Below are 23427 nucleotides of genomic sequence, written 5' to 3' on the forward strand. Positions count from 1 at the left end.
TGCTAGTTGTACAGGTACTGTTCACATTATTATTAAGATAAACGTGTTTTATACACTTCTGCATGTATAATGTATTTTGCAATACAAATGATTTTTAGCATGATTGGATTGGGCAATCTCTTAGGTTCTTTTTATCTTTGATGGTCTATTGCCAGGCCCTTCACAGCTGGACTTATTTTTGGCCCCTCATTGACGGTTCCACTTAAGCAATATGCATTAAGATGCATACACGGGTGATTTAGACAGGAAAACTTGAAGGGAAAAGGGAACGCGCTAACAAAGAGAATCACAGAATAGGAGACCAGGAGTATGGACGATCTGATTCAAGCCCCTCTCCTCAGGGAGGCAATTGAGGTTTAACTTGAGAGCGCCTGGGTTCCAGTCCTGGTTCCGAATTTGATTTGGTCGTTTCTTCTCTAATTCCCAGTATCCTCATGCTGGCTTTGTAAACTGTACCATGAAATTCAAATAGGAGGTCTAATAATTATTATTCTCTTACAGTTGGGAAAACTGAGGCCACAGTGGGTCGCCACTAGCCCAAGGTGCCATCACCACATTGGAACTCAGGGCTTCCCTCCGACGGCCTTACCGGAACTCCAACTCCCTGAACTGAGTACTGTCCCATCATACAAACAGCTGCTCCCTTTCCTCTGGCTTTGGGCGCAGTTTGACATCACAGAGGAACTGCCTTGCCTCACCCCGCCCCTTCAGAAGCCCCGCCCCCTGCCCGGCTCCGCCTCGCTCGGCGTTCGTCAAGCCCCGCCTCCAGAGCTCGCCCCCGCGCGGGTGGCCCCTGGAGCGCCCCGCGCGGCCTCTCTTCCGGCCCCGCCCCCCCAGCTGCCATGACAACGAGCCTGCGCCCCGCGCTCAGCTGCTTCTCCGGCGGGACCCAGGCTGGACCGCGGGCCCCGGCCTGGGGGCCACTGCTGCCACCGCCGCCGCCACCTCGTCTCCTCCCCGTCCCCGCCCAGCCCCAGGTCTCCCCGCCTCACTAAGGCCGGTGGCTGGGGTCACTCCCCGCCGCCCCTCCCCGCACGGATGCCGAAGGTGAAGGCGCTGCAGTGCGCCCTGGCGCTGGAGATCAGCTCAGTGAGTACCGGTAGCGCCTCCCACCCTCGCGCATTGGCTCAGGGACTCCCTCAGGTCACCTCCGAGAGCCCAGAATCACCCCCAAACCACCTTCACCCTCCGAATCATCCCTAGGGAGCTTCGACCCCACGCCCCCTTGGTCCTGCCACACCTCGCACTCATGAGCGCCCTTCCACTCCGGCCACGCAGAAGCCTGACTCCTGCTCCGCTACGCTGGCTTCAACCCGACTTCCAGCTTGCGCGCTTTCAGATCGTTCCCAAACCACTTGAGTTCCTTTCCTTGCTCCTAACTTTCCAGTGAGAGAGAGTGTATGTGCGCGGCGCGGGAGCTTTGTTTTTCTTCTTCTTCTGGGCTCCAGTTCTCTTAGAGAATTGTTGTCCCCGCCTTTCCCAAATATGGGGGTGGGGGTCGCATTTCCTCCCGAATCCCTGCAAGCACACCACTTCGGACCAGTTTCAAACCCCGCATTAATGAAGGGGCCTTTCTTTATTCTGTCTTCAAAGGGGAATCTTCACACCTAACAACTGAATTGTGTCACTGCGCTAAGTACCTTGCCTTCCCTCCCAGGGCCTTCCAGGAAAAACCCAACTCCTCAGAGATCACTTCAGGCCCCTCCCGTCCCCAGACCCTTCCGACTTTGTGCCAGCCATTGTAAGAAAGGCCCAGTCAACTTTATGAGGGAAGCTCTTCCTTCCCCAAACTTACAGCCCCACCCCTGCAGTCTCCAGACTTGCTCAAGAGGATGTTTTCCGCCCTCCTCCTGTGGAAGTCCAGCTGGGGCAGAGACCCCGCTCATCCAGTGAAGGGGCTGGACCTCTCCATGCTAGGAGAAAACTCTATCCCCCTTGTTGATCTCAGAATACTTCCAAGGGTTTTGAACTTCTTCCCCTGCATTCTTTAGAGAACCCTCTCATTCTCCTGTTCAGAGGAATACTCCAGCTTGTCTCTTCTGGAGGAAATCCCCACAAGACCCTTCCCACACCCCATTTTAGTCCTGCAGGCACAGACCTGTACGGAGTTTGGAACCAAAATTCACCATTCGGTCTCTTTTCACTCCTTACTCTCTAAGTTTTCTTATATATGTTGTCTTCTCTTTGATCTCCTAGCAAAACTTGGGGGTTGAGGGTGCTTAAATATTTACCATTACTCTCCTGGGTGCTGCAGCCAGGAGCCCTCTGCATTTCCTTCTTGTGCACCCTGCTGGCCAGGCTCCACTTAACCCGTGCTTGCAGCATCCCGCCTTTCCTGGCTGGCCTTCCTCACGTTAGAATGAGGTTGCTGCAGCACGGAACTTAAACCCCTCGGGAAGTCACAGGACTGTTTTAGGTCTTTTGTTAGGTCTTAAAGAAGGGAAGTGTGGGTGGGGCAGAGTGTGAGGCAGTAGTGGTGAAGTAGAAATTTTCTTGGGCTCTCCCTTTACCTTCAAGCCTGCGGAGATTTTTCTCGGAAACTCCTAGCTTTACTTGTTTTCCTCCCAAAGCTGCCATTTTTGACAACTTTTTGTAAAGTAAAATTAGTTTAGCAAGCGGAATGCACGAAGCTTTCTCGACCTCCTCTGAAGTTTAGTGAAACTCCTTCAGAGTTCAGCCCTAATAGGTTTTGTTACTGGCTTCTTCCTCCTCCTGCCAACTAATGGTGTTTAGCAGTCTGGTGAGTGCAGCTGCCTGACTGGCTGGCTGCAGCTTCCCTAACGTTGCCAATACAAACTTTCTAAGAGGAAGAGTACTCTGTTGTAACTGATTACTGCTTGAAGGAGTCGGAGGAATAGCTACTTTTCTCTTGAGTATTAGTTGTATTGCAGAAAGTGAATGACTCTGTAATTCACTGAATAATGGAGCTTTGTTACTTATCAGAGCTAAAGAAAACTATGCAGGTGGAAATAATATTTTTCCCCAACAAACATTTAAGTCACAGAATTTTATAGTTTCGAGAAATCTTAGATGGAAATCATTGAATTCAGTCCCTTTTTACAGCCAAGAAAATCGATGCTTAGCATGGCTATTATTTGTCTAGGATTGCACAACTATTTAGAAGCAGATCTGCAAAATGTTCCTGAATTTCTGAACAACAAAAGCCTTTTAAAATGGCTCTGATGCTCAGAAGGAGCAAACAACGCCCCCGCCCCCTCCAAAAAGAAAACCCCACTAGCAAACATACAAATTAAACATGTTTGATTGATTGATTAATTTGGCTTTGATTGAATAGAAAGGTTATATGACCCTAGATATTTTTAACATCTTCATTTTGATTTTAGTTTTTTCTTGTCTATTTCCTTTTACATTTACATGGTTCAAGTTCAAGACTGTATAAAATGATATACTCAGAGAAGTGTTGCTTTCAGGCTCAAAACTATTTCCCACCTATACTCACCTGCTTTAAGTAACCATTTCTACTGATTTTGATATAAACAGATACACAAACTCTCTGTCACATACCACACAACATATATATATAGAGATATATATGTCTGTTTTTATGAAATAGGTAGCATATAAACCATTTTGCATCTCGCTTTTCTTCGTTCAGTATGTCCTGGAGATCACTCTGTATCTACTGAAACTGGCATCTTTCTCCCCAACTTTTTAAATGAGATTTTTCAAACATACAGAGTACTTAGAAGAATAGTTAAATGAATACTGACCTATAACCCATGACCATGTACATTAATTTGATTTATCTCTATGTGTGTGTATGTTTATGTATAAAATTTTTTTTTGCTAAAAATTGAAAGAAAATTGACATAATGATACTCCACCTGTGAGTACTGCAGCGTGTGTCTTCTAAAAATAAGGATATTAGCTGGGCATGATGACAGGTGCCTGTAGTTCCAGCTACTCAGGGGACTGAGGCAGGAGGATTGCTTCAGGCCAGGAGTTTGAGGCTGTAGTGTGCTGTGAGCACACCTGTGAATAGCCCTGCACTTCAGCCTGGGCGACACAGTGAGACCCTGTCTCTGAAATAAGTAAACAAATAAAATTAAAAAATAAGGAGATTGTTCTATATAACCTCAAAACCATTATTACACCTAAGATAATTGATGAGAAATTCTTAATACTTAGTTCATATTAAAGTGTTTCTGGTTGTCCCAAACATGGATTCCATAGTTAACTTTTTCAAACCAGGATCCAGTCAAGGTTTATATGTTGCCTTTAATCATTTGATTGATAGGTCTTTGTAGTTCATTTTAATATAGAGCAGTTCTGGTTTTGTTTTTTTTTTTTTCCCACTATGTTCCCTTTTTTTCCTCAGTTGGTTTTGGTCAATTCATACACTCATGTCACCATCACCCAGATCAAGATTTAGAACACTTCCATCACCCCTCGCAATTCCCTTGTTCCCCTTTCAGGTCCATTCCAGACAGAATTGCTTTCCAGAGAGAAATAAGTATATGAGGTGATGGAAATGTTAATTAGCTTGAATTAATCATTTCACAGTGTGGATACATGTAGCAAAACATCACTTTGTACAGTGTAAATGTATGTAAATTTTGACAAAAAAGAATGGATAAATATGTTGTAGTATACACATACAATAGAATACTACTCCACAATTCAAAGGAACTACTGATAGGACCAACAACATGGATGAATCTCAAGAACATGCTGAGCAAAACAAGTCAGATACTAAATATCACACGCTATGTGGCTCCAATGTGAAGTTTAAGTACTGGCAAACTAATCTATAGTGATCGAAATCAGAATAGTGTACACACACACACCCTCACACACACCCCTACCACATTTTCTTCATTCATTCATTCACTGATGAACATTTAGGTTGCTTCCATATCATGAGTATGGTGAATAATGCTGCAATGAATATGAGAGTGTGGATCTCTTCCGTATACTGATTTCCTCTGGATACATACCCAGAAGTGAGATTGCTGGATTATATGGTAGTTTAATTATTTGAGGAAATTTTTCTTTTTTAAAATTATTTGAGGAAATATACTTTTTATTATGGCTCTTCTAATTTACATTTCTACCAATGGTGTACAAGGGTTCCCCTTTCTCCACATTCTTTCCAACGCTTAACAATTTTTTGGCTTTATTATAGTAGTCGTTCTAACATGTGCGAGGGGATATCTTATAGTTTTGATTTGCATTTCCCTGATGGTTAGAGATGGTGAGCAACTTTTCATACACTTGTTGTCCGTTTGAGATACCTAGTCAGACCTCTTGCCCATTTTTAAAATTAGGTTTTTTGTTTTCTTGCTATTGAGTTGTTTGGGTCCTTACATATTTTGGATATTAACCTCCTATCAGATTTTCTCCCATTGTGTATGTTTTCTTTGCTGTTGGTTGTTTTCTTTGCTGTGCAGAAGCTTTTTAGTCTGATGCTATCCATTCTCTTGTTGATGGTGGTTTGGCTTATTTCCAGGTTATGGTTGTTATTGGATAATACTACTATGAATATTCATTCTTGTAAAAATCTTTTTGTGGCCATTACCTTTTGAAGATACTTGACTCAGATATAGAATAGTTCATGTTGTATTATTGCCTGATTTTTTCTTCTTTTTGTGGTGACATTCAGTGTTCTCCCAATTTTTATAAACTGGAAACTAGGTGTTATCTCTAATTACCTGTTGAAAGTGTGCAATCTTACTCTTCTCTACCCCTTCCATGCTTATTTTTTTGCTGAAATTTTGTGTTAGTGGTAATCTCATCTGTGTTATACTTAAGTAATATGAAAGTAAAAACATAGAAAGGTTTGGATGTATAACACAACATTTTATGTTGCCCAACAGAGCCATATGACACGAGAGAAAATATATTGCTAAGAGGAAAGTGTGACTTTTCTCAGTGAATCTTTGGAGAATGATATGGTATGCTAAGTAACTTTTTTTAAAGAGCATCAAAAGAATTATATTTTCTATCACTTATACTTTAAATCTTTAAAACATTTTATCTTTGATGGGAAGAAGTATTATTGCTGCTTTATCTCTTCTTTTTATATTGAATATTTCAATTTATATGAGCTTATTTGGGAAAATAGAAGGAAGATATTGGAGGTAAAGTAATAGTGTCAATTTGGGATTGCATGTAATTCTCACTTCATCTCATTACCTAACTCAAACTAATCATAGCATTGTGGCAGACAGATGTGGGTTCTTTCAGTCACTACTCACCTGAACATTTATCTTTGTGATCCTTATCCAGGTTCCTGTGGAGTAGTGTCTCAGTCACAGTTAAGCCATAGTTGGTAGTAAATTTTGCTGGAATATAGACTTTAAAAAATTTTAACTATAAAATAGTTCAAATTAGTAGAAAAAAATATACTGAATCCTTTGATACCCCACCCCTCATTTAACAAATGATATATTTTACATGTTTGCTGCAGATTTTTGTTTTTAAGAAATATAATGTTGCATGTAGTTGAGGCCTCCTCTGTACCTTTTACCTCTTCCTGACCATGTTTTCCTCACTACCTTACTTAGGATAACTAATATCCTGAAGTTGTACTGTATTCTATTTGTTCAGATTTTTGTACTTATTATTAAGTATATGTGTATGTCTGTGTATAACCTATGCTGTAGTTTTGTTTTTAAATTTTGCACAAGTAGTATCTTACTTGTATGTATCCTTCTGCAGCCTGCTTTTTCTGATTCACTGTTTTGGAGATTTTTCAGTGTTGATTCTTGCAGGTCTAATTCATTTCCTTCGTCATTATAAAACAGTATATGTTTGTATTAACAGTGATGTAATTTTTGTTCCTCTCAATGGACTTTTTATTAAATACTAGTAGTTAATGCTTTTTATTATTCAAAACAATGTTTCAATGAATATATTTGCACGTATTTCCTAGTATCATTGTGTCTGTGATTCTCAGGGGTGTGTTGTGTGCCCTAGGGAGCATTTTAGAAATTGACTGGACTACTTTTGTTTGTCACAGTGGTTGGGGAGTCCTGTGATATTAATTGTTTGGTATCCTGCATGACTTGAATGTCACATTGAATATGTAGATGAAAAACTTGTTTATAATTACCAGAGATTAATAACGTAATAGCAATTGATAATTATCTTTTTTTATTTATAAACACAAAGTTTTTTAAAAGGTTTTTAAAATGCATTTTACAGTAATGCAATTGCCATGTAAATTGAGGAAACAGTACACTTTGGTTTGACACTCTGCTAAGTTTACTTTTTTTGGAAAATCATAGCACCAATGGCAGTGCTGCTTGTGGTATTCGAGTTGCTAGTATGGGACATTTATCATCCCACATTTGAAACTGCCCATTTTACATAGATTATGTGTATAGGTGCAAATACATCTTCCAGTTTAGTCTTGCCCAAGCATTTACATGTTAGAAATATGTATTTTCTTATAAAATATTTCTGTATTTTTTCAAACTTTAATTAGGACATTGGTTTATTGTTTAGTTATATGTATAGGTAAGTTGAAAATATTTGTGTAAAAGGATGATTTTGGGTCTTATAGAATGGTGACCCAGTGCTCTAGGGAGCAGATCTAGAAATGGAGCTATTGAGTCTCAGGGTATCTGGTTAGTTTTCTAGGACTGTCATAACAAATTATCACAAATGTGGTTGCTTAAAACAACAGAAATTTATTCCCTCACATTTCTGGAGGCCAGAGTACAAAATAAAAGTGTCAGCAGAACAGTGCTCCTTTCAAAAGCTCTGGGGAAGAATCTTTCCTTGCCTCTTCCAGTTTTTGATGGTTCCAGGCATTCCTTGGATTGTGGCTGCTTAACTCCAATCTCGGATCCTAGAGGTTTCCTTTTCTGTGACTACCAATATCCTTTGTCCTTTAAAAGTGTAGTCTTTTGTTTTCTTCTTCTTGTTAAATATATTTTGGATACTAAACCTCTATTGGTTTTATGTAATAGAATTTTCAAAGATCGTCTAGTTGAAGTTTATATTTTACTTTGTTTTTGCTCTTTTTAGTACTGCATGTTTTTCATTTTCTAATTTTTTTGTTTCTGGTAAACAAAGAATGCTATTGATTTTTAAAATGATTATTTTACTTGACAAACTTGTATATATTTATTGTGTTATTGATTTTTAAAATTAAGTTTTTATGGAACTATAGCATATATTCATGAAGTACACAAATCATAAATGTGTAATCACCAATAATTAGAATATTATCAGAAACCCAGATCACTCCATTGGGCTGTCTCCCTCCCAGCCACTTCACCTACCCCGTTCCTTTCCCAAAGGTAACCACATCTTGACTTCTATCACAATGTATTTTGAAGTTTTGAAATCTAGCTATATCTATCTATAATCTATTTTGTATGGTATGAACTCTTTTATGTCTAACTAATTTGTGAGAGTTTATCCTTGTGGTTTTTGAGACAATAGCCCTTTTCCCCCTTCTTAAATGAGTATACCACTATTTATTCATTCTATTGTTGATGGACATTCTTGTTTTTTCTAGTTTGGGGATATTACAAATTGTGCTCCTAGGGGCATTCTTGTATATATCTTTGTTGCTTGCACATTTTTTATTTTAATTTTGAATGCAACATTAAGTAACATGAAATAACATATTATTTCAATAGTTACTTGTATTTTTTATGTGGAAAATCATGTTGTTTGAAAATAGACAGTTTTGACTTCCGCAGTACAATCCTTTGTCTTTTTTTTTTTTTGCCTTGTCTTTACGTTGATGGCTAGAATTCCTAGTATAGTGTTTAATGTTAGGGATAACAAAGTAGGTATCTTTATCTTTTTTTCTGATTTTAAATTATGCGTCTGAAGTTTCACCAGTATTAGATCAAATCCTATGAAATTGCTGATAATGGGCCTTTTTTTTTGACATAAAAAACCTCAGCCATTTCAAATGTAGTTCAACCTAATAGAATATTGGCTGTAGGGTTTTCATTTGTTGAGTTAATAAAGTTGCCTTCTATTCTAATTTTTAAAAATCCCAAATGTTGAGTTATTTTGGATTTTTTTTCAGTCCAGTGAAATTATTATATAATATTGTTTTCTATAAAACAAGTCTATAAAAACAATGATACTTTTTGATGTTGAACTATTCCCATTCCTGTGATAAATTCTTTTAAGTCAGGATGTACATTTTTTACTCTATTTTGCTGGATTTGATTGGCTAATTTTTTATTTAGGATCTTTTATTTGTATTTGTAGAGAGATTTTAGCTTTATGAGTCAAATACCTTTTTTCACTTATTTTTAAAACATTTATTTTGAAATATTTCAGACATATAGGAAGTTACAGAGTAACATTTAATGAACACCTGTGTACCCATCCGGGTGAAGTGTCCTGTAAATCTCTGCCTAGTGTAATCCCTTTTTCCTTCTTCTTTTTGGCTAATCGGTATCCTGAATTTTGTATTTACCACTCCTCTGCAATTTGCAATATTTTTTCTCATTGTAATGTCTGCCTTTAAGACACTTGATTTGCTTCCAGTTGCTATTTAACTGGCATCTCAAAGGTATTGATAATGTTTTGAAATCATTTGGCTCTAAATATTTTATAATTTTTATTATGATTTCTACTTTAGCTTATGAATTATCTAGGATTTGTTTTAATTCCAAGATGCATAAGATTTATGTGTGTGTAACACTCTCCCATACTCATACTCTCCCCCCTACATACACACATACATACCCACACATATACATATATATTATCTTTTACTGTGGTATTTTAATTAATTGCATTGGGGTCATGTATTAGGGTTCTCCAGAAAAACAGAACCAATGGGATATACTATATAGTTATTTAATAGGGAATTTATTATGGGGATTGGCTCACTTGATTATGACAGCTTTGTAGTCCCATGATATGCTGCCTGCAAGCTGTCTGCGAACTGCAGAACCAGTGAAGCTTGGTGATGTAATTCAATCTGAGTACAAAGACCTGAGAACCAGGTGTAAGTCTTGGAGTCTGAAGGGTTGAGAACCTGCAGTTCTGTTATCCAAGGGCAGGAAAAGATGGATGTCCGAGCTCAAGGAGAGAGAAAACATTTGCCCTTAATCTGCCCTTTTGTTCTATCCTTGCTCTTCACAGATGGTATAATACCTGCCCACATTGGTGAGGATGGTCTTTTTTACTCAGTGTGCTGATTCAAATACTAATCTCTTATGGAATAATCCTCACAGACACACCAAGAAATAATGTTTACCAGCTACTTGCGTATCCCTTAACCAAATGAAGTAGATACATAAAATTAACCATCATAGCTAGTGAACAAGGTCTGTATGATATTATTTTTGTTATTTCCTTTGTGTCCTGATACTTATCCAGTTGTTGTGAATGCTCTCTACTTACTTAATATATAATCTCATTTGTTGGATATACAGCTCTATCTGTCATTATCACATCAGTCTTACTTATTCTGAAATTCAATTCCATATTAAATTTTTTGTCTGTATAATCTACCCGTTTGTAATGGAGATATATTAAATTCGTCACTATGATTATGTATTTTCACTTTATCCTTGATGTATTTCAGTACACTGTGATGTACAGAGCTGTGGATTTATTTGTTTATTCTGTTTTGCACTGGGTGTATGCTTTCCACTTGAGAATTTAATTTAAGGTTTTCTTTAGTTCTGGAAAATTCTTAGCTATCATATTTTTGAGTATTGTTTTTCTGCTGTTCTCTCCTGTCTTACTTTCTGGCAGTACTATTAGATATGTATTGGAGCTTTTATTCTCAATGTTTCTTAAGAGCTTTATTTATTATTCTTTAAATTTATCAGGCAGCCCTTGAACCAGAATAGGTTCAGAGAGGCTCCTAAATGCTTTTTTTTTTAACATTAAAAAAACTTCTTGTTTTTAGAGAATTTTTCAATATTAAATTTGTACTTAATAATTTAAAATTTATCTCGTCTACTGGGATTTTTAACTTAATCGACTAAATTTTCCAAAATTCTCATTTAGTCTTTTTAAATATCTGCCAATTTTCATTTTTACCAGTGTTAATTTCACAATATTTTAGTCTTCTTTACTAGATGAAGGATCCTAAATACTGCTTTTAAAATTGTTTTTTGATTGTGCAAATTAATTAATTTTCATTTGAAGTGATTTTATTTCCTCATTGTCAATTTTGTTGGTTTTCTTAGTACTTGGGATGACATTGAAATCGTAGATCAATTTTGGGAGAGTTGAGATCTTCACAATATTGAGTTCATGAACCTATTAATAGTATATTTTTCCATTTATTTAGGTCTCTAGTTTCTTTCAGTGATGTTTGTAGTTTTTGGTATCCATGTCTTATACCTATTTTGTTAAATTTATACTTAAGTAGCTCATGTTTTTAATTTTTAATTTTTTAAATTTTTATTTATTTTCATATTTTGTGAAGATGAGGTCTTGCTATGTTGCCCAGGTTAGTCTTGAACTTCTGGCCTCAAATGATCTTTCTGCCTCAGCTTCCCAAAGTGCTGAGATTACAGGCATGAGCCACTGTGCCTGGCCAGAAGTTCATGTTTTTTTGATGCCACTATAAATGGTATTTTTAAAAATTTTATTTCTAGTGTATAGAAATAAAATGGAGTTTTATATATTGCCTTTATATTTTGTGACTTTGCTAAATTTCCCTATTTTTTCTAGTAGCATATTTTGTAATAGGTCACAACTATGATGTTTGAAAATACATTGTTTTACCTCTTCCTTTTCAACCTTACGCCTTTTCTTTCGTTTCCAAATATCTTTTTCTTGTCCTTCTGCACTGGCTGGAACCTATAGTGCATTGTGGTATAGAAGTGTTGAGAGTGGACATTCTTAACTTTTTGCTGATATTAGGGGCAATTATTCAGTCTTTCAGTGTCAAGTATGTTTGATATCAGATTTAGGCTTTTGCATAGATATTCTTTTTCAGTTGAGGAAATTTCCTTCTGAGTTTGCTGAGAACTTTTATTATGAATGAGGCTTAAATTTTGTCAAATGCTTTTTTTCCAAACAGAAAATGAATTAAAAGAATTTCGAAGATTTAATGCTATAATATACCTTTTAGAAGTGATTTAATAACCCTGGTGCAGTGGCACATGCCTGTAATCCCAGTGCTTTGTGAGGCCGAGGTGGGAGGATCACTAAAGCTTAGGATCACTTGAGCTTAGTTAGACCAGCCTGGGCAACATAGTGAGACACCATCTCTTTAAAAAAAAAAAAATTAGGCAGGCATGGTGGCACCTGCTTGTAGTCTTAGCCACTTGGGAGGTTGAGGTGAGAGGATTGCCGGAGTCCAGGAGTTTGAGGCTGCAGTGACCTATGATCACGCCATTCATTGCATTCTAGCCTGGGCAACAGAGAAAGGCCTCATGTCTTAAAAAAAGTGACATAATTACATCCCACAAATTTTGATATATTGTGTTTTCATTTTTATTAAGCTGGAAGTTTTTTCTAATTTGTCTTACAATTTCTTCCTTGACCTATGAGTGGTTTAGGACCCTATTATTTAATTTCCAAATACTTAGTTTTTTTTTTTTTTAATTTTCCCATTATTGATTTCTAGTTTAATTTCATTGTGGTTAGATAATATACTCTGCGTGATTTTTAAAAAATATTTATGTCCTTTTATGTTGATTGAGACTTGTTTTATTACTCACAGTATCATCTATCTTGGTGAATGTTTTTGTGTGCCCTTGGAAAAAAATATGTGTATCCTTCTGTTATTGGATGAAGTACTCTGTAAATGTCATTTTGGTCAAATTAGTAAATATTGCTTGTATCTTCTATATCTTTAATGATTACTTGACTGCTTATTTTTGTCAGTTATTGAAAGGGAAGTATTGGAATTCAAATGTGTAACTTTTTGCTTTATTTACATTGATACTGTATAATTAGATGCTATTATATTTAATTTTATGTCTTCTCAGTAAATCAAACTTTTAATCAATATGAAACATTCCACTTTATCCTTGGTGATTTTTCTCTTTCTGAAGTCTACTTTATGTCATATTAACATAACTGCCCCAGCTTTTATGATTAGTAATTGGATGATGGATCTTTTCCCTCATTTCACTTTTATCCTTAATCTTTATCTTTTTGAAGTCGCAATATTATCCACATGCCATTAAATTTTTTTTTTTTTTTTTGATATGGAGTTTCGCACTGTCACCCAGGCTGGCGTGGAGTGGCGCAATCTTGGCTCACTGCGACCACCGCCTCCTGAGTTCAAGCAATTCTACTGCCTCAGCCTCCCGAGTAGCTAGGATTACAGGGGCCTGCCACCATGCCCAGTTAATTTTTTGTATTTTTAGTAGAGATGGGTTTTCACTATGTTGGCCAGGCTGGTCTTGAACTCCGAACCTCATGATCCACCTGTCTCATCTTCCCAAAGTGGTGGGATTACAGGTGTGAGCCACCATACCTGACTGAAATGTTCCTTTTTAAAGTGTACAATTTAGTAAATTTTAGTATATTCACAAAGTTGTGCAAAAATCATTACTAATTTCAGAACATTTTCATCACCATATAAAGAAATCCTGTATCTGTTAGTAGTCATTCCCTATTCTCCCTCTCCCACCAGCCCCTGGATCTAATTTCTGTATCTGTAGATTTGCCTATACTGGACATTTCTATAAATGGAATCCAACAGTATGTGGCCTTTTGTGTCTTACTTTTTTTTACTTAGCATAATGCTTTTAAGATTCAACCCTGTTGTAGCATGTATCAGTACTTTATTTCTTTTTATGGTGAATAATATTTCATTGTATGGACATACCATATTTGGCCTATCTGTTAATCAGTTTGTTAGAGTAGACAACCAGAAATGAGCAGGCAGGGTTGCCCCTGGGAAAATCAGTCCTGGATACTCTGCCCACTGACAGTCAGCAAAAAAGACAGCAAAAAAGATTGGCTACACCTGGCCTTGTGCTTTTAACACTTTTTTTCACTTAACATAATGCTTTTAAGGTTCATCCATGTTGTAGCATGTAATAGCACTTTATTTCTGTTTATGGCCAAGAAAATAGTTGGATCATAGTTTTGAATCCATTCTGCCATTCTACCTTTTGGTTGGAGTGTTTAGTCAATTTATCTTTAATGTAACCATAGATAAGATTTACTTGTATCATTTTGTCATCTGTTTTCTGTGACTATTTTGTCTATTCCTCCATTATGGCTTTTTTTGTGTTGTTTATTTTTTAGTGTACCACTTACATTTTCTTTTTTTTTTTTTTTTAGCTGTATTTTAAAGAAAGTTACTTTCTTAGTGCTTGTCTGGGGTTTACAATTAGCATCTTAATTTATAATCTAGTATGGACTAATACTAACTTATTTTCACTGTTACATAAAACCTTTCCTTCTATTTTGTTCTATTCTCCCTCCCTTTATATTATTCTCATACAAATTACATTTTTATAAATATAAGTTTATACATTTTATAAACAATTATAAAACCAGCACAGTTTTATAATTGTTGCTTTCTGTAATTGTCTTTGAAATAAAATAGGAGAAATGAGTGAGAAATGCGTTTATATTGTTTTTATATTTACTCTATATAGTTTCATTTACTAGTGCTCTTTTTTTAATGTGGATATGAGCCTATGTCTAGTATCCTTTCATTTCAACCTGAAAGATTCTCTTTAAGTATTTTTGATAGGGAAGTTCTGCTAGTGATGAGCTATCTCAGTTTTTGTTTATTTGGGAATTACTTAGTTTTACTTACTTTTTGAAAGAAAACTTTTGTGGGTATTGAATTATTGTTTGAAAGTTTTCTTCCGTCAGCACTTTGAGTCAGTTATCAACTCTTCCTACTGGCTTCATGTTTCTGATGAGAAATCAGCCGTTAATCTTACTGAAGATTATTGCTGCCTGCTGAATCACTTCTCTCTTGTTGTTTTCAAGATTCTCTCTTCTTGAGAGTTCATTGGATTCTCTTTTTTTCTTTTTCTTTTTTTTTTTTTTTGAGATGGAGTCTTGCTCTGTTGCCCAGGCTGGAGTGCAGTGGTGCAGTCTCATCTCACTGCCACCTCTGCCTCCCGGGTTCAAGCGATTCTCCTGCCTCAGCCTCTTGAGTAGCTGGGATTACAGGAATGTGCCACCATGCCCAGCTAATTTTTGTGTTTTTAGTAGAGATGGGGTTTCGCCATGTTGGCGAAGCTGGTCTCGAACTCCTGACCTCAGGAGATCCGCCCATGTGGGCCTCCCAAAGTGCTGGGATTCCAGGCGTGAGCCACCAAGCCCGGATAGATTCTCTTCTTTTGAAAGTTTATTAGGTGCACAGGTTGGATTTCTTTGATCTTTTAAAAACTTTAAAATTTTTTTTCTGTAGAGAGAGGATCTCACTATGTTGCCCAGGCTGGTCTTGAACTCCTGGCCTGAAGTTATCCTCCCTTGATTTCTTTTATCTTGTTTGATTTTTTGATTGGTTTTCTTTAAAGATAAGAAGATTTCATACATCATTTCTTGTGATATCCTTTCTGAGGCTCCCATTATATTTATTTTACTGTGCTTGGTGGTATCCCACAGGTCTTAAACTCTGTTCATTTTTCCTTCTGTTAATCAGACTAGATAATCTTAATTGACATATTTTCAGGTTCCGTTATTCTTTCTTCTGACAGCTCATATCTCCTCTTGAACTTCTCTAGTGAATTTTTAATTTAATTTTGGCTCTTTTTTAACTCTAGAATTTTTATTTGGTTCTGTTAAAAATTTTTATCTTTTTGCTGATGTTTCTTATTTGATGAGACAGCATTGCCATACTTTCATTTAGATCATTAGGCACGATTTCCTTTAGTTCTTTGTTTTATTTATAATAGATTTCAGATCTTTGTTTAGTAAGCCCAACTTCTGGGCTTCCTCAGGGACAGTTTTTATTGACTGCTCTTTTTTCTTTTCTTCCCCCTCCCCCTTGTATGGGCTGTGCTTCCTATTTCTTTGCATGTTGTAATTTTTGTTGAAAATTGGACTTTTTAAATTATGTGGGACTGTGTAAATCAGAGCTCCCTCCCTTTCTCCTGAGTTTGTTGTCTGGTATTATTGTTTTTTGTTTAATTAATATCCTGAACTAACTCTGTAAAATCTGTAATCTTTGTCATGTGTAGCCACTGACAGCTTTGCTCAGTTAACTTTATGGTCTCCTAAAGATTGGCCTTCTATTTCCTTAAATGTTTGAACCAAGAGGTCTTTCAGCCATTGTCAAGGTTCTCTGTGTATGTGCTGGGGTATGCTTTCTGTGCCCTGGCAGCCATTTACAACTCTGCCTTAGCCTTCACTTCCAACTTTCTCAAAGCCTCAAGGTCAGCCAGAGATGAAGGGTTATGGCTTTCTCAGGTCATCTCTGGGCACATGAACAGCTTTGCACATGTGTATGCGCTTCTGAATTGCCAAGTCTGTGTCGTAGCTTGTCAAGGTGATTTAAGTCAACCACCCATCTGATTTCCTTTAACTTCCCTTTTCTGGCTTTCTTTTTGGAGAGCTTCTGGGTGTTCTTTTAAGAGACAGCAGAATTTGTAGAATTGTAGATGGAAAAAACAAGTAATGCCTTCTTGCATATGTTACAAATTGGATAGAGATTCAGCAGTTTCCAGTGAGGATAATTAGAGCAGTACTGTCCAGAAAAAAATGTAAGAGCCTCAAATTTGAGCCAAGTATATAAAGTTAAATTTTCTAATAGCTACAATTAAAAAGGTTAAAGTAGTAGGCCACGTGTGGTGGCTCACGCTTGTAATCCCAGCACTTTGGGAGGCCAAGGCAGGCATATCACAAGGTTAGGAGATCAAGACCATCCTGGCTAACACAGTGAAATCCTGTCTCCACTAAAAATACAAAAAATTAGCCAGGGGTGGTGGCGGGTGCCTGTAGTCCCAGTTACTCTGGAGGCTGAGGCAGGAGAATGGCGTGAACCCGGTAGGTGGAGCTTGCAGTGAGCCGAGATCGCACCACTGTACTCCAGCCTGGGCAACAGAGTGAGACTCTGTCTCAAAAAAAAACAAAAAAATTGAAGAAGTAGTCAAAAGTAATAATATATTTTATTTAAATCAAGGTATTCAAAATATCATTTCAACATGCAATTAATATAACAGTTATTAATGAAATATTTTACAGATTTTTTTACTGAGTCTTAAAAATCCATTTGTATTTTACACTTACAGCGCATTTTAAGTTAGACTAGCTATATCTCTGGGCGTAATTGGCTAGTGCCTACCATTTTGGACAGCGCAGATTTAGAGGGAATCTTAAGATGGTTTTAGTTTTAATGAGGCAAAGCAAGAAATGAACCTTATGGACAGAATGAGATTTGCTAAGGACCCTTATTTTAATGATCAATTGGGAATATATTAGAGCAAAAGTGGAACATAGGGTAACAGGGAGATGGTGTCAAATAGCTAGCACAGAAGATAATTAGTATATACAAAAGGATGTGAAGTTCATTTATTCAATGTAATAGTGTGGTAAGATGGCAGATGATATGGTTTTTAATCTAATAATTATGATAGTATTAATGAATGTTCTGTCAAGCACTGCTGTAAGCACTTTGAATATATTAACTTATTTAATCTTATGACTCATTTACTTTGTGACCTTAAGTTAGTAGATCACTTTAACTTTCCTGGGGCTCTGTTTGTTTCACATATAAAAAACTCAAAGCTGGACTAGATAACCTCTATGCTTTTTCTTAATATTGAAAGTCTGTATCTTTGGATACAATGATGATGATAAGAAAATTTCTGTCCTCAGGAAATTTATGATCAAGAGGTGATATGTACCCACTTAATTAAAATGCATGTACACAATAATTTGTACCATAATTACAAAATGCTACAGAAATTTAAGACCTACTTACTTGCATATAGTAAGTTCATAATAAATGTTTGAATTAGGTTGAATCGAATAATGGTGAATCAAGAGAAGTTTTGTGTAGGAGATATTCATTGATATATGTCTTGGCAGGTGGTAGGAATAAATGAGGAGGAGATGGAATGGAGTAGTAAGGAGTTACTGCTCCTTACATTATATTATATTATGTTACATTATACAGATGATGAAAGAACATGAGTCAAGAAAAGAGAACAATAAAAAATGTACTTTGAATGTGTTGTTGGGAGTGTTGGGTAACGTAACATTATATTGGACTCAAATCTTAGAGAGCCTTTAATATTCTGCTAAGGGTGTAGTTGATCACTGGCAATAGAATATGGTAGGTACTGGAGAGACTGTGCTATGTGTTATTTAATAACCACACATTTTATGCCTATATTTTCTGTCAAGCACAATGAGAATAGTTAAGTACAATTTAATATGTAAAAAGTAGTTTATTGGCTAGAAACTTTCAATTTATTAGCTTTGAAACTTTGTCATATTGCTTTTGATGAAGGTATCTGTGAACTGCGATTTTGGGTGGTAGAAGTCAGATTTGTAGTTTTTATCAGTGGTTTTTTTATTCTCTACTATAATGTTTTATTTCTGCTGAGTGTTAATCTTCTGATTAAATGATACTGAGTAACTTTATGTCAGCATTCAGCATAAAGTGGGAGCCTCAGGCTGACTGTTTAAAACTATTAGTGTCTGTCCCAAGAGCTAGTACATAGAACTTCAAATGTGGCACAAGTAACCAAATGTAAAATCATAGTTTTCTCAGAGGGATGGAAGTTATAAAAGCATTTCATTTAAATCTGTAAACACTAGTCTGTCTCTGTCCCTCTCTCTCTCTCTCTCTCTTTTTTTATTTGTATTTTTTATTAGGTTAGCAGACTAATGTTTTTATGTAATATTTGATAATAAGTTATTTTAGTAGGATAGTTCAAGGAATTTATAAAGCAGTTACATCCATTTTATCTAATTTCTTTCAGGTAACTTGCCCAGGAGTCGTGCTTAAAGACAAAGAGGACATCTATCTTAGCATCTGTGTGTTTGGCCAATACAAAAAGACACAATGTGTCCCAGCCACTTTTCCACTGGTCTTCAATGCCAGAATGGTGTTTGAAAAGGTGAGTTCAAATATCAGATCAAGTATTAACAAACAAAAAAATCAAAGTGGTTCCAATTTTTTAATAAAAGCCCATAACAGAAATTATTACTGCTGACTGTGTGCTTTGGTTTAATTCAAAAGGATATTTGTAACTTAAGTCTGGAACCCTGAAAATTTGCATTAAATATGCATTGAATCACTTGCCTTTTTTCGTTTGATTAGCTTATTCCTAAAATTGATTTAGTGGACTTTATGTAACATAGAATCTTGATTTCTAAATAATGATTTTCATAAAAAGAGAGCAAAGTCATTAATAGATGCGAATATATCAGCTGGACGCGGTGGCTCATGCCTGTAATCCCAGCACTTTGGGAGGCCGAGGCGGGTGGATCACCTGAGGTCAGGAATTTGAGACCAGCCTGGTCAAAATGGTGAAACCCTGTCTCTACTAAAAATACGAAAAATAGCCGTATGTGGTGGTGCATGCCTATAATCCCAGTTACTCCGGGGCCTGAGGCAGGAAAATTGCTTGAACCTGGGAGGTGGAGGTTGTAGTGAGAGGAGATTGCACCATTGCACTCCAGCCTGGGTGACAGAGTGAGACTCCATCTATAAAACGAAGAATATACAGTATTTTACTTATGACTGTTTCTTGGTACTTCCTTCTGTAAGTCTTTTTTTCCCCCTAAAACTGCTGCTTTTGGTTAATTATTACCAATTGTGTTTCTTACTTTTTAATTTCCTTCTTTCTCATCTTTCCTTTCTTCTCACCTTCCTTTCTTCCCTTATTCCTTCTTTCTTCTTTTTCTCCAGAACCTACTCTATTCCGTGGACTTTTCTAGGCACTGAGGACATATGGTAAACAAGGCAAAATCCTCCCCTCTGGGAGCTTTCATTGTAATGGGGGAAACAGACAATAACCAAATAAATATGTGAATAATTTTAGATAGTGATAAGTGCATGAAGAGGGTAATGGGCGGGTACGGGGATTTGGGGGATTGTCTATTGTAAAAGGTGGTCAGAGAAGGCAATAGCATTTAAGCTGAGCCTGAATTATGAAATTATATCACTCTTATTTGAAGGTCTAGGAGAAGAGCATTCTAAGTAGAGGAATAACAAATATAAAGACTTGTTGTTGAGAATAATCTTGATGCATTGGAGGAACACCAAGAAGGCCTAGTATGATCATGGTAACAGGAGGAAGAATACTAGCAGAGGAAGTTGGAGACAGGGGCAGCGCAAGCTGTAAAGTTTATTTGTAGAATATTTTGTAGTGTTGGGAAGCAGAGAGGAACTGACAGTTCTCAATAATGTCAAAAGTTTCTGTGATTGTGAAAGGAATGATATTTTGGGAATGAGGGGAGAAAAAAATATTCATACATATCTTCCTTCCTGCCTCTCCCTATATCTTCTCACTGTAGGTGTTCCCGGAAGCAGTAGATCCTGGAGATGTGGTTACACAGCTTGAATGTAAGTTTTTTAACTTTTAAATTCCTGATTCTAAGACATTTTAGGATTTATTATCCTTATGATCTTTAATCTTGGGTTAAATAAAAGTTTAAAAGGGGTTAGTAGAACTTAAAAAATCTTGAGCTGAGACTTTTTAATACTTTTTAGAATTTCAGAATATTCCTGGAAATAATAAAAGATGTATATGCTGCAGAGAGGCTGAGAATTACTTCTTTTTTTGTGTGTTTGGTTTATGGAAAACTGAGACTTATTTAAACTTTTTATTGATTAAGACGATATGGGGTGTTTGTGATATAATGATAGAGATTCATGTTACATGAGATTTTGCCCTGCAAACAGAAATATGTCTTCAACTTCAGTGTATTTCAAGTCAAGAGAGTGAGTAAGATCAAAGTAATGATAGCTTCAAATATATGCTTTTGCACTTTACATTGTATTCATTACATTAATAAATTATTTGAAAAATACATTTTTCCAAGGCTCTACGTAACAAGTAAATTCTTGAAAGTACTCAGAATCAACTATAAAAAGATACAACTATTTGTGAGAGCAGCAATGCAAGAGTGTACACTTTTTAAGCTCTGGGTGTTAAATGAAAAGCTCTGTTAATTTATCATTGTAATTAGAAAGGGCTCTGGGATCACCAGATTGATGTAATGTATAACTGTGGCTCCAAAGGCCAGTAAAATTGAGCATAATCATTATTAACTTTCCTTTCCATTTGGCCTCCCCTGCTGGTCCCATTGCAACTCTAGCAATGTAGAAACATGTAGCCTGGAACATGCAAGAATCTGGGTATATAGGGAGGAAAAATCTGGCCCATTGTCTATCTCATGGAGCTTATAGTTTAGTGACTCTTCTCCCAATAACTCTTTATGGCCAATGTCAGTATCTTATTTATTTTGTATAGCTGTTCTAGCCCTTGGTATTATATTTTCCACTGCAGCAGACGAGCTAGGTGGCAGTTTGGTGCTAATGGATATACGAATTTTAATGTTTACTGAACATCTTGTTCAGTATCTGGGAAACTGTGTATCTTAAAAAAAAGTGAAGATAAACATTTCTCTCATTTTGAAATTCTTCTGTTAAAAAATAATGCCTTTTTTGTCCCATTTGATTTGAAATTTTGAGGTTATAAGAAGTGTACTTAGTGGTTATTATTTTTTGGAAATTTTCTTTCTTTGATTTCCCTGATTTTTTTTTCCTTGGGCTCTCTTCCCAACCACCAGTATTCTACTTTTTCGTATCCTTTTTAAATTCATCTTTCTCTGCCCTATCTTCAAATATTAATATTCCACTGGCTTTCTTCTCTGATCTCTTTTTATACTTTGTTTATGGTGTCTCCTTATATAATACTCTCCAAAGACTTGGCTTCATGTATTAGCTATCCTCTGATTACTTCCATGTTAGTCTTTATCCTTGACCTCTCTAATGTGCTTTGAGCTCTTTTGTCTTTTACTCCTCCCTTACTATACCGTTTTGCAATCTTTTTTGGTTCCTTAATTTAAAAAAAAATGGATGAGTTTATAATACCAACACTAAAAGTGGAGAGAATAGAATGTGTTAAAATCCTGTGTATCTGTCACCCAGCTTCAATAATTTTTGGCATTTTGCCAATCTTATTACATGTTCACTCTGCCATCCGGAGGGGCATTGCTGGAATATTTAAAAGCAAATCCTATGCATTATGTCATTTCACCATAAATACTTTGGTATGGCCTCTAACAGATAAAGGCTTTAAAAAATATAGAACTGCCATGCTGGTATCACACCTAACAAAATCAGTAATTTCTTAATAAAATCAAACAGTCATAATTCACATATCCCTAGTTATCCCCAAAGTGTCTTTTTGCAATTGATTTGTTAAAATCAGGTGTGGTTCACACACCATATATGTTGATTTCTCTCTTTTTTCCTGTAGTAGTGTCCTACACTTTTTTTTTGTTTTTAATACTATGGGTTTGTTAGAAAAACTAGGTCATTTAGAATGTCATACAGTTCGGGTTTGGCTGATTGCTTCCTTAAAATGTTGCTTGGATTGTTTATTACTTGTTTTATAAACTGATAATTAGACATAGAGGTTTGATTAGATTCTGGCTTATTTTGTTACTTTAGCAAGAAATCTTCATAGTTGGTGCTGTGTACTTAATGGCATTATGTCAAGTTGCATAAAATATCTGATTGTTTTACATTTAGTCATGCTAAGAATGATAATTTGGCTCCAGACAGCATCAGCCTGATTCCTCCATTATAAGGCGCCTCATCAGCTTTTCATGTAATAGCTGTAGTATCCCTTGAGATCTATTTTTTCCTTACGGGTTGCACATTACTATTTTCCTAATATTGTCATTCTTTTGTATTTATTAACTAGAATTTTTCTATAAGAGAAATTTTCCTAATCAGCAATTTTGTTACTTTGAAATATAGTTCCTAGAGGAAAGGCAGGGCAAATCCTTCATTCCCTGCTTCCCTTACTTTATTTAACAGCTTTAGTGAGGTATAATTTATATGTCATAAAATTCACCCATTGTAACTATAGTTAAAATGATTTCTAGAAGATTTGTACAATTGTGTATCATCATCATTTTCCAATTTAGAATGTCTCTACCACCCCAAAAAGTTCCTGATGCCTATTTGCAGTCAGTCCCTATGCCCACCTCCCAGTCCCCAGAAACCAATGTATTTTCTGTCTCTCTATATTTGCCTTTTCTAAAAATTTCATCTGAAGAGTTATATAATATATAGTCTTTTTTCTCTGGTTTCTTTTCATTTAGAGTAATGTTTATCAGAATCATTCATGTTGTTCTACATCCAAGTAGTTCATTCCTTTTTATTGCTGAATAGTATTCTGTTGTATGGAATGTTTCCCTTCCACATTGACTATTTGATGGACATTTGGACTGTTTTCAGTTTTGGGCAATTATGAATCATGTTGGTATGAATATGTGGATATGTGCTGGGTTGTGTGCTAAGTATATGTTTAGAATTTTAGGAAACTGTCAACCTGTTTTCCAAAT

General features: G+C 36.3%; 1 protein-coding gene across 12 annotated transcripts in view; it reads left to right on the forward strand.

Annotated features, from left to right (window-relative positions):
• Positions 1–844: 844 nt before the first annotated feature.
• SPATA6 (spermatogenesis associated 6) overlaps positions 845–23427 on the forward strand; it is a 173595-nt gene continuing 151012 nt past the window's right edge. For all 12 annotated transcript variants that reach the window (XR_012420408.1, XR_012420409.1, XR_010578620.2 and 9 more), the window contains exons 1-3: positions 845–1089; positions 18822–18959; positions 20362–20410. Coding sequence is in view for 6 of the 12 variants with exons in the window: in XM_005543427.4 (XP_005543484.1) it covers positions 1039–1089; positions 18822–18959; positions 20362–20410 (238 nt within the window). In the remaining 6 variants the exon portion in view is untranslated. The remainder of the gene's footprint in view (positions 1090–18821; positions 18960–20361; positions 20411–23427) is intronic.

This window comes from Macaca fascicularis, chromosome 1, assembly GCF_037993035.2.
Source record: "Macaca fascicularis isolate 582-1 chromosome 1, T2T-MFA8v1.1".
NCBI classification, from domain to species: Eukaryota; Metazoa; Chordata; class Mammalia; order Primates; family Cercopithecidae; genus Macaca; species Macaca fascicularis.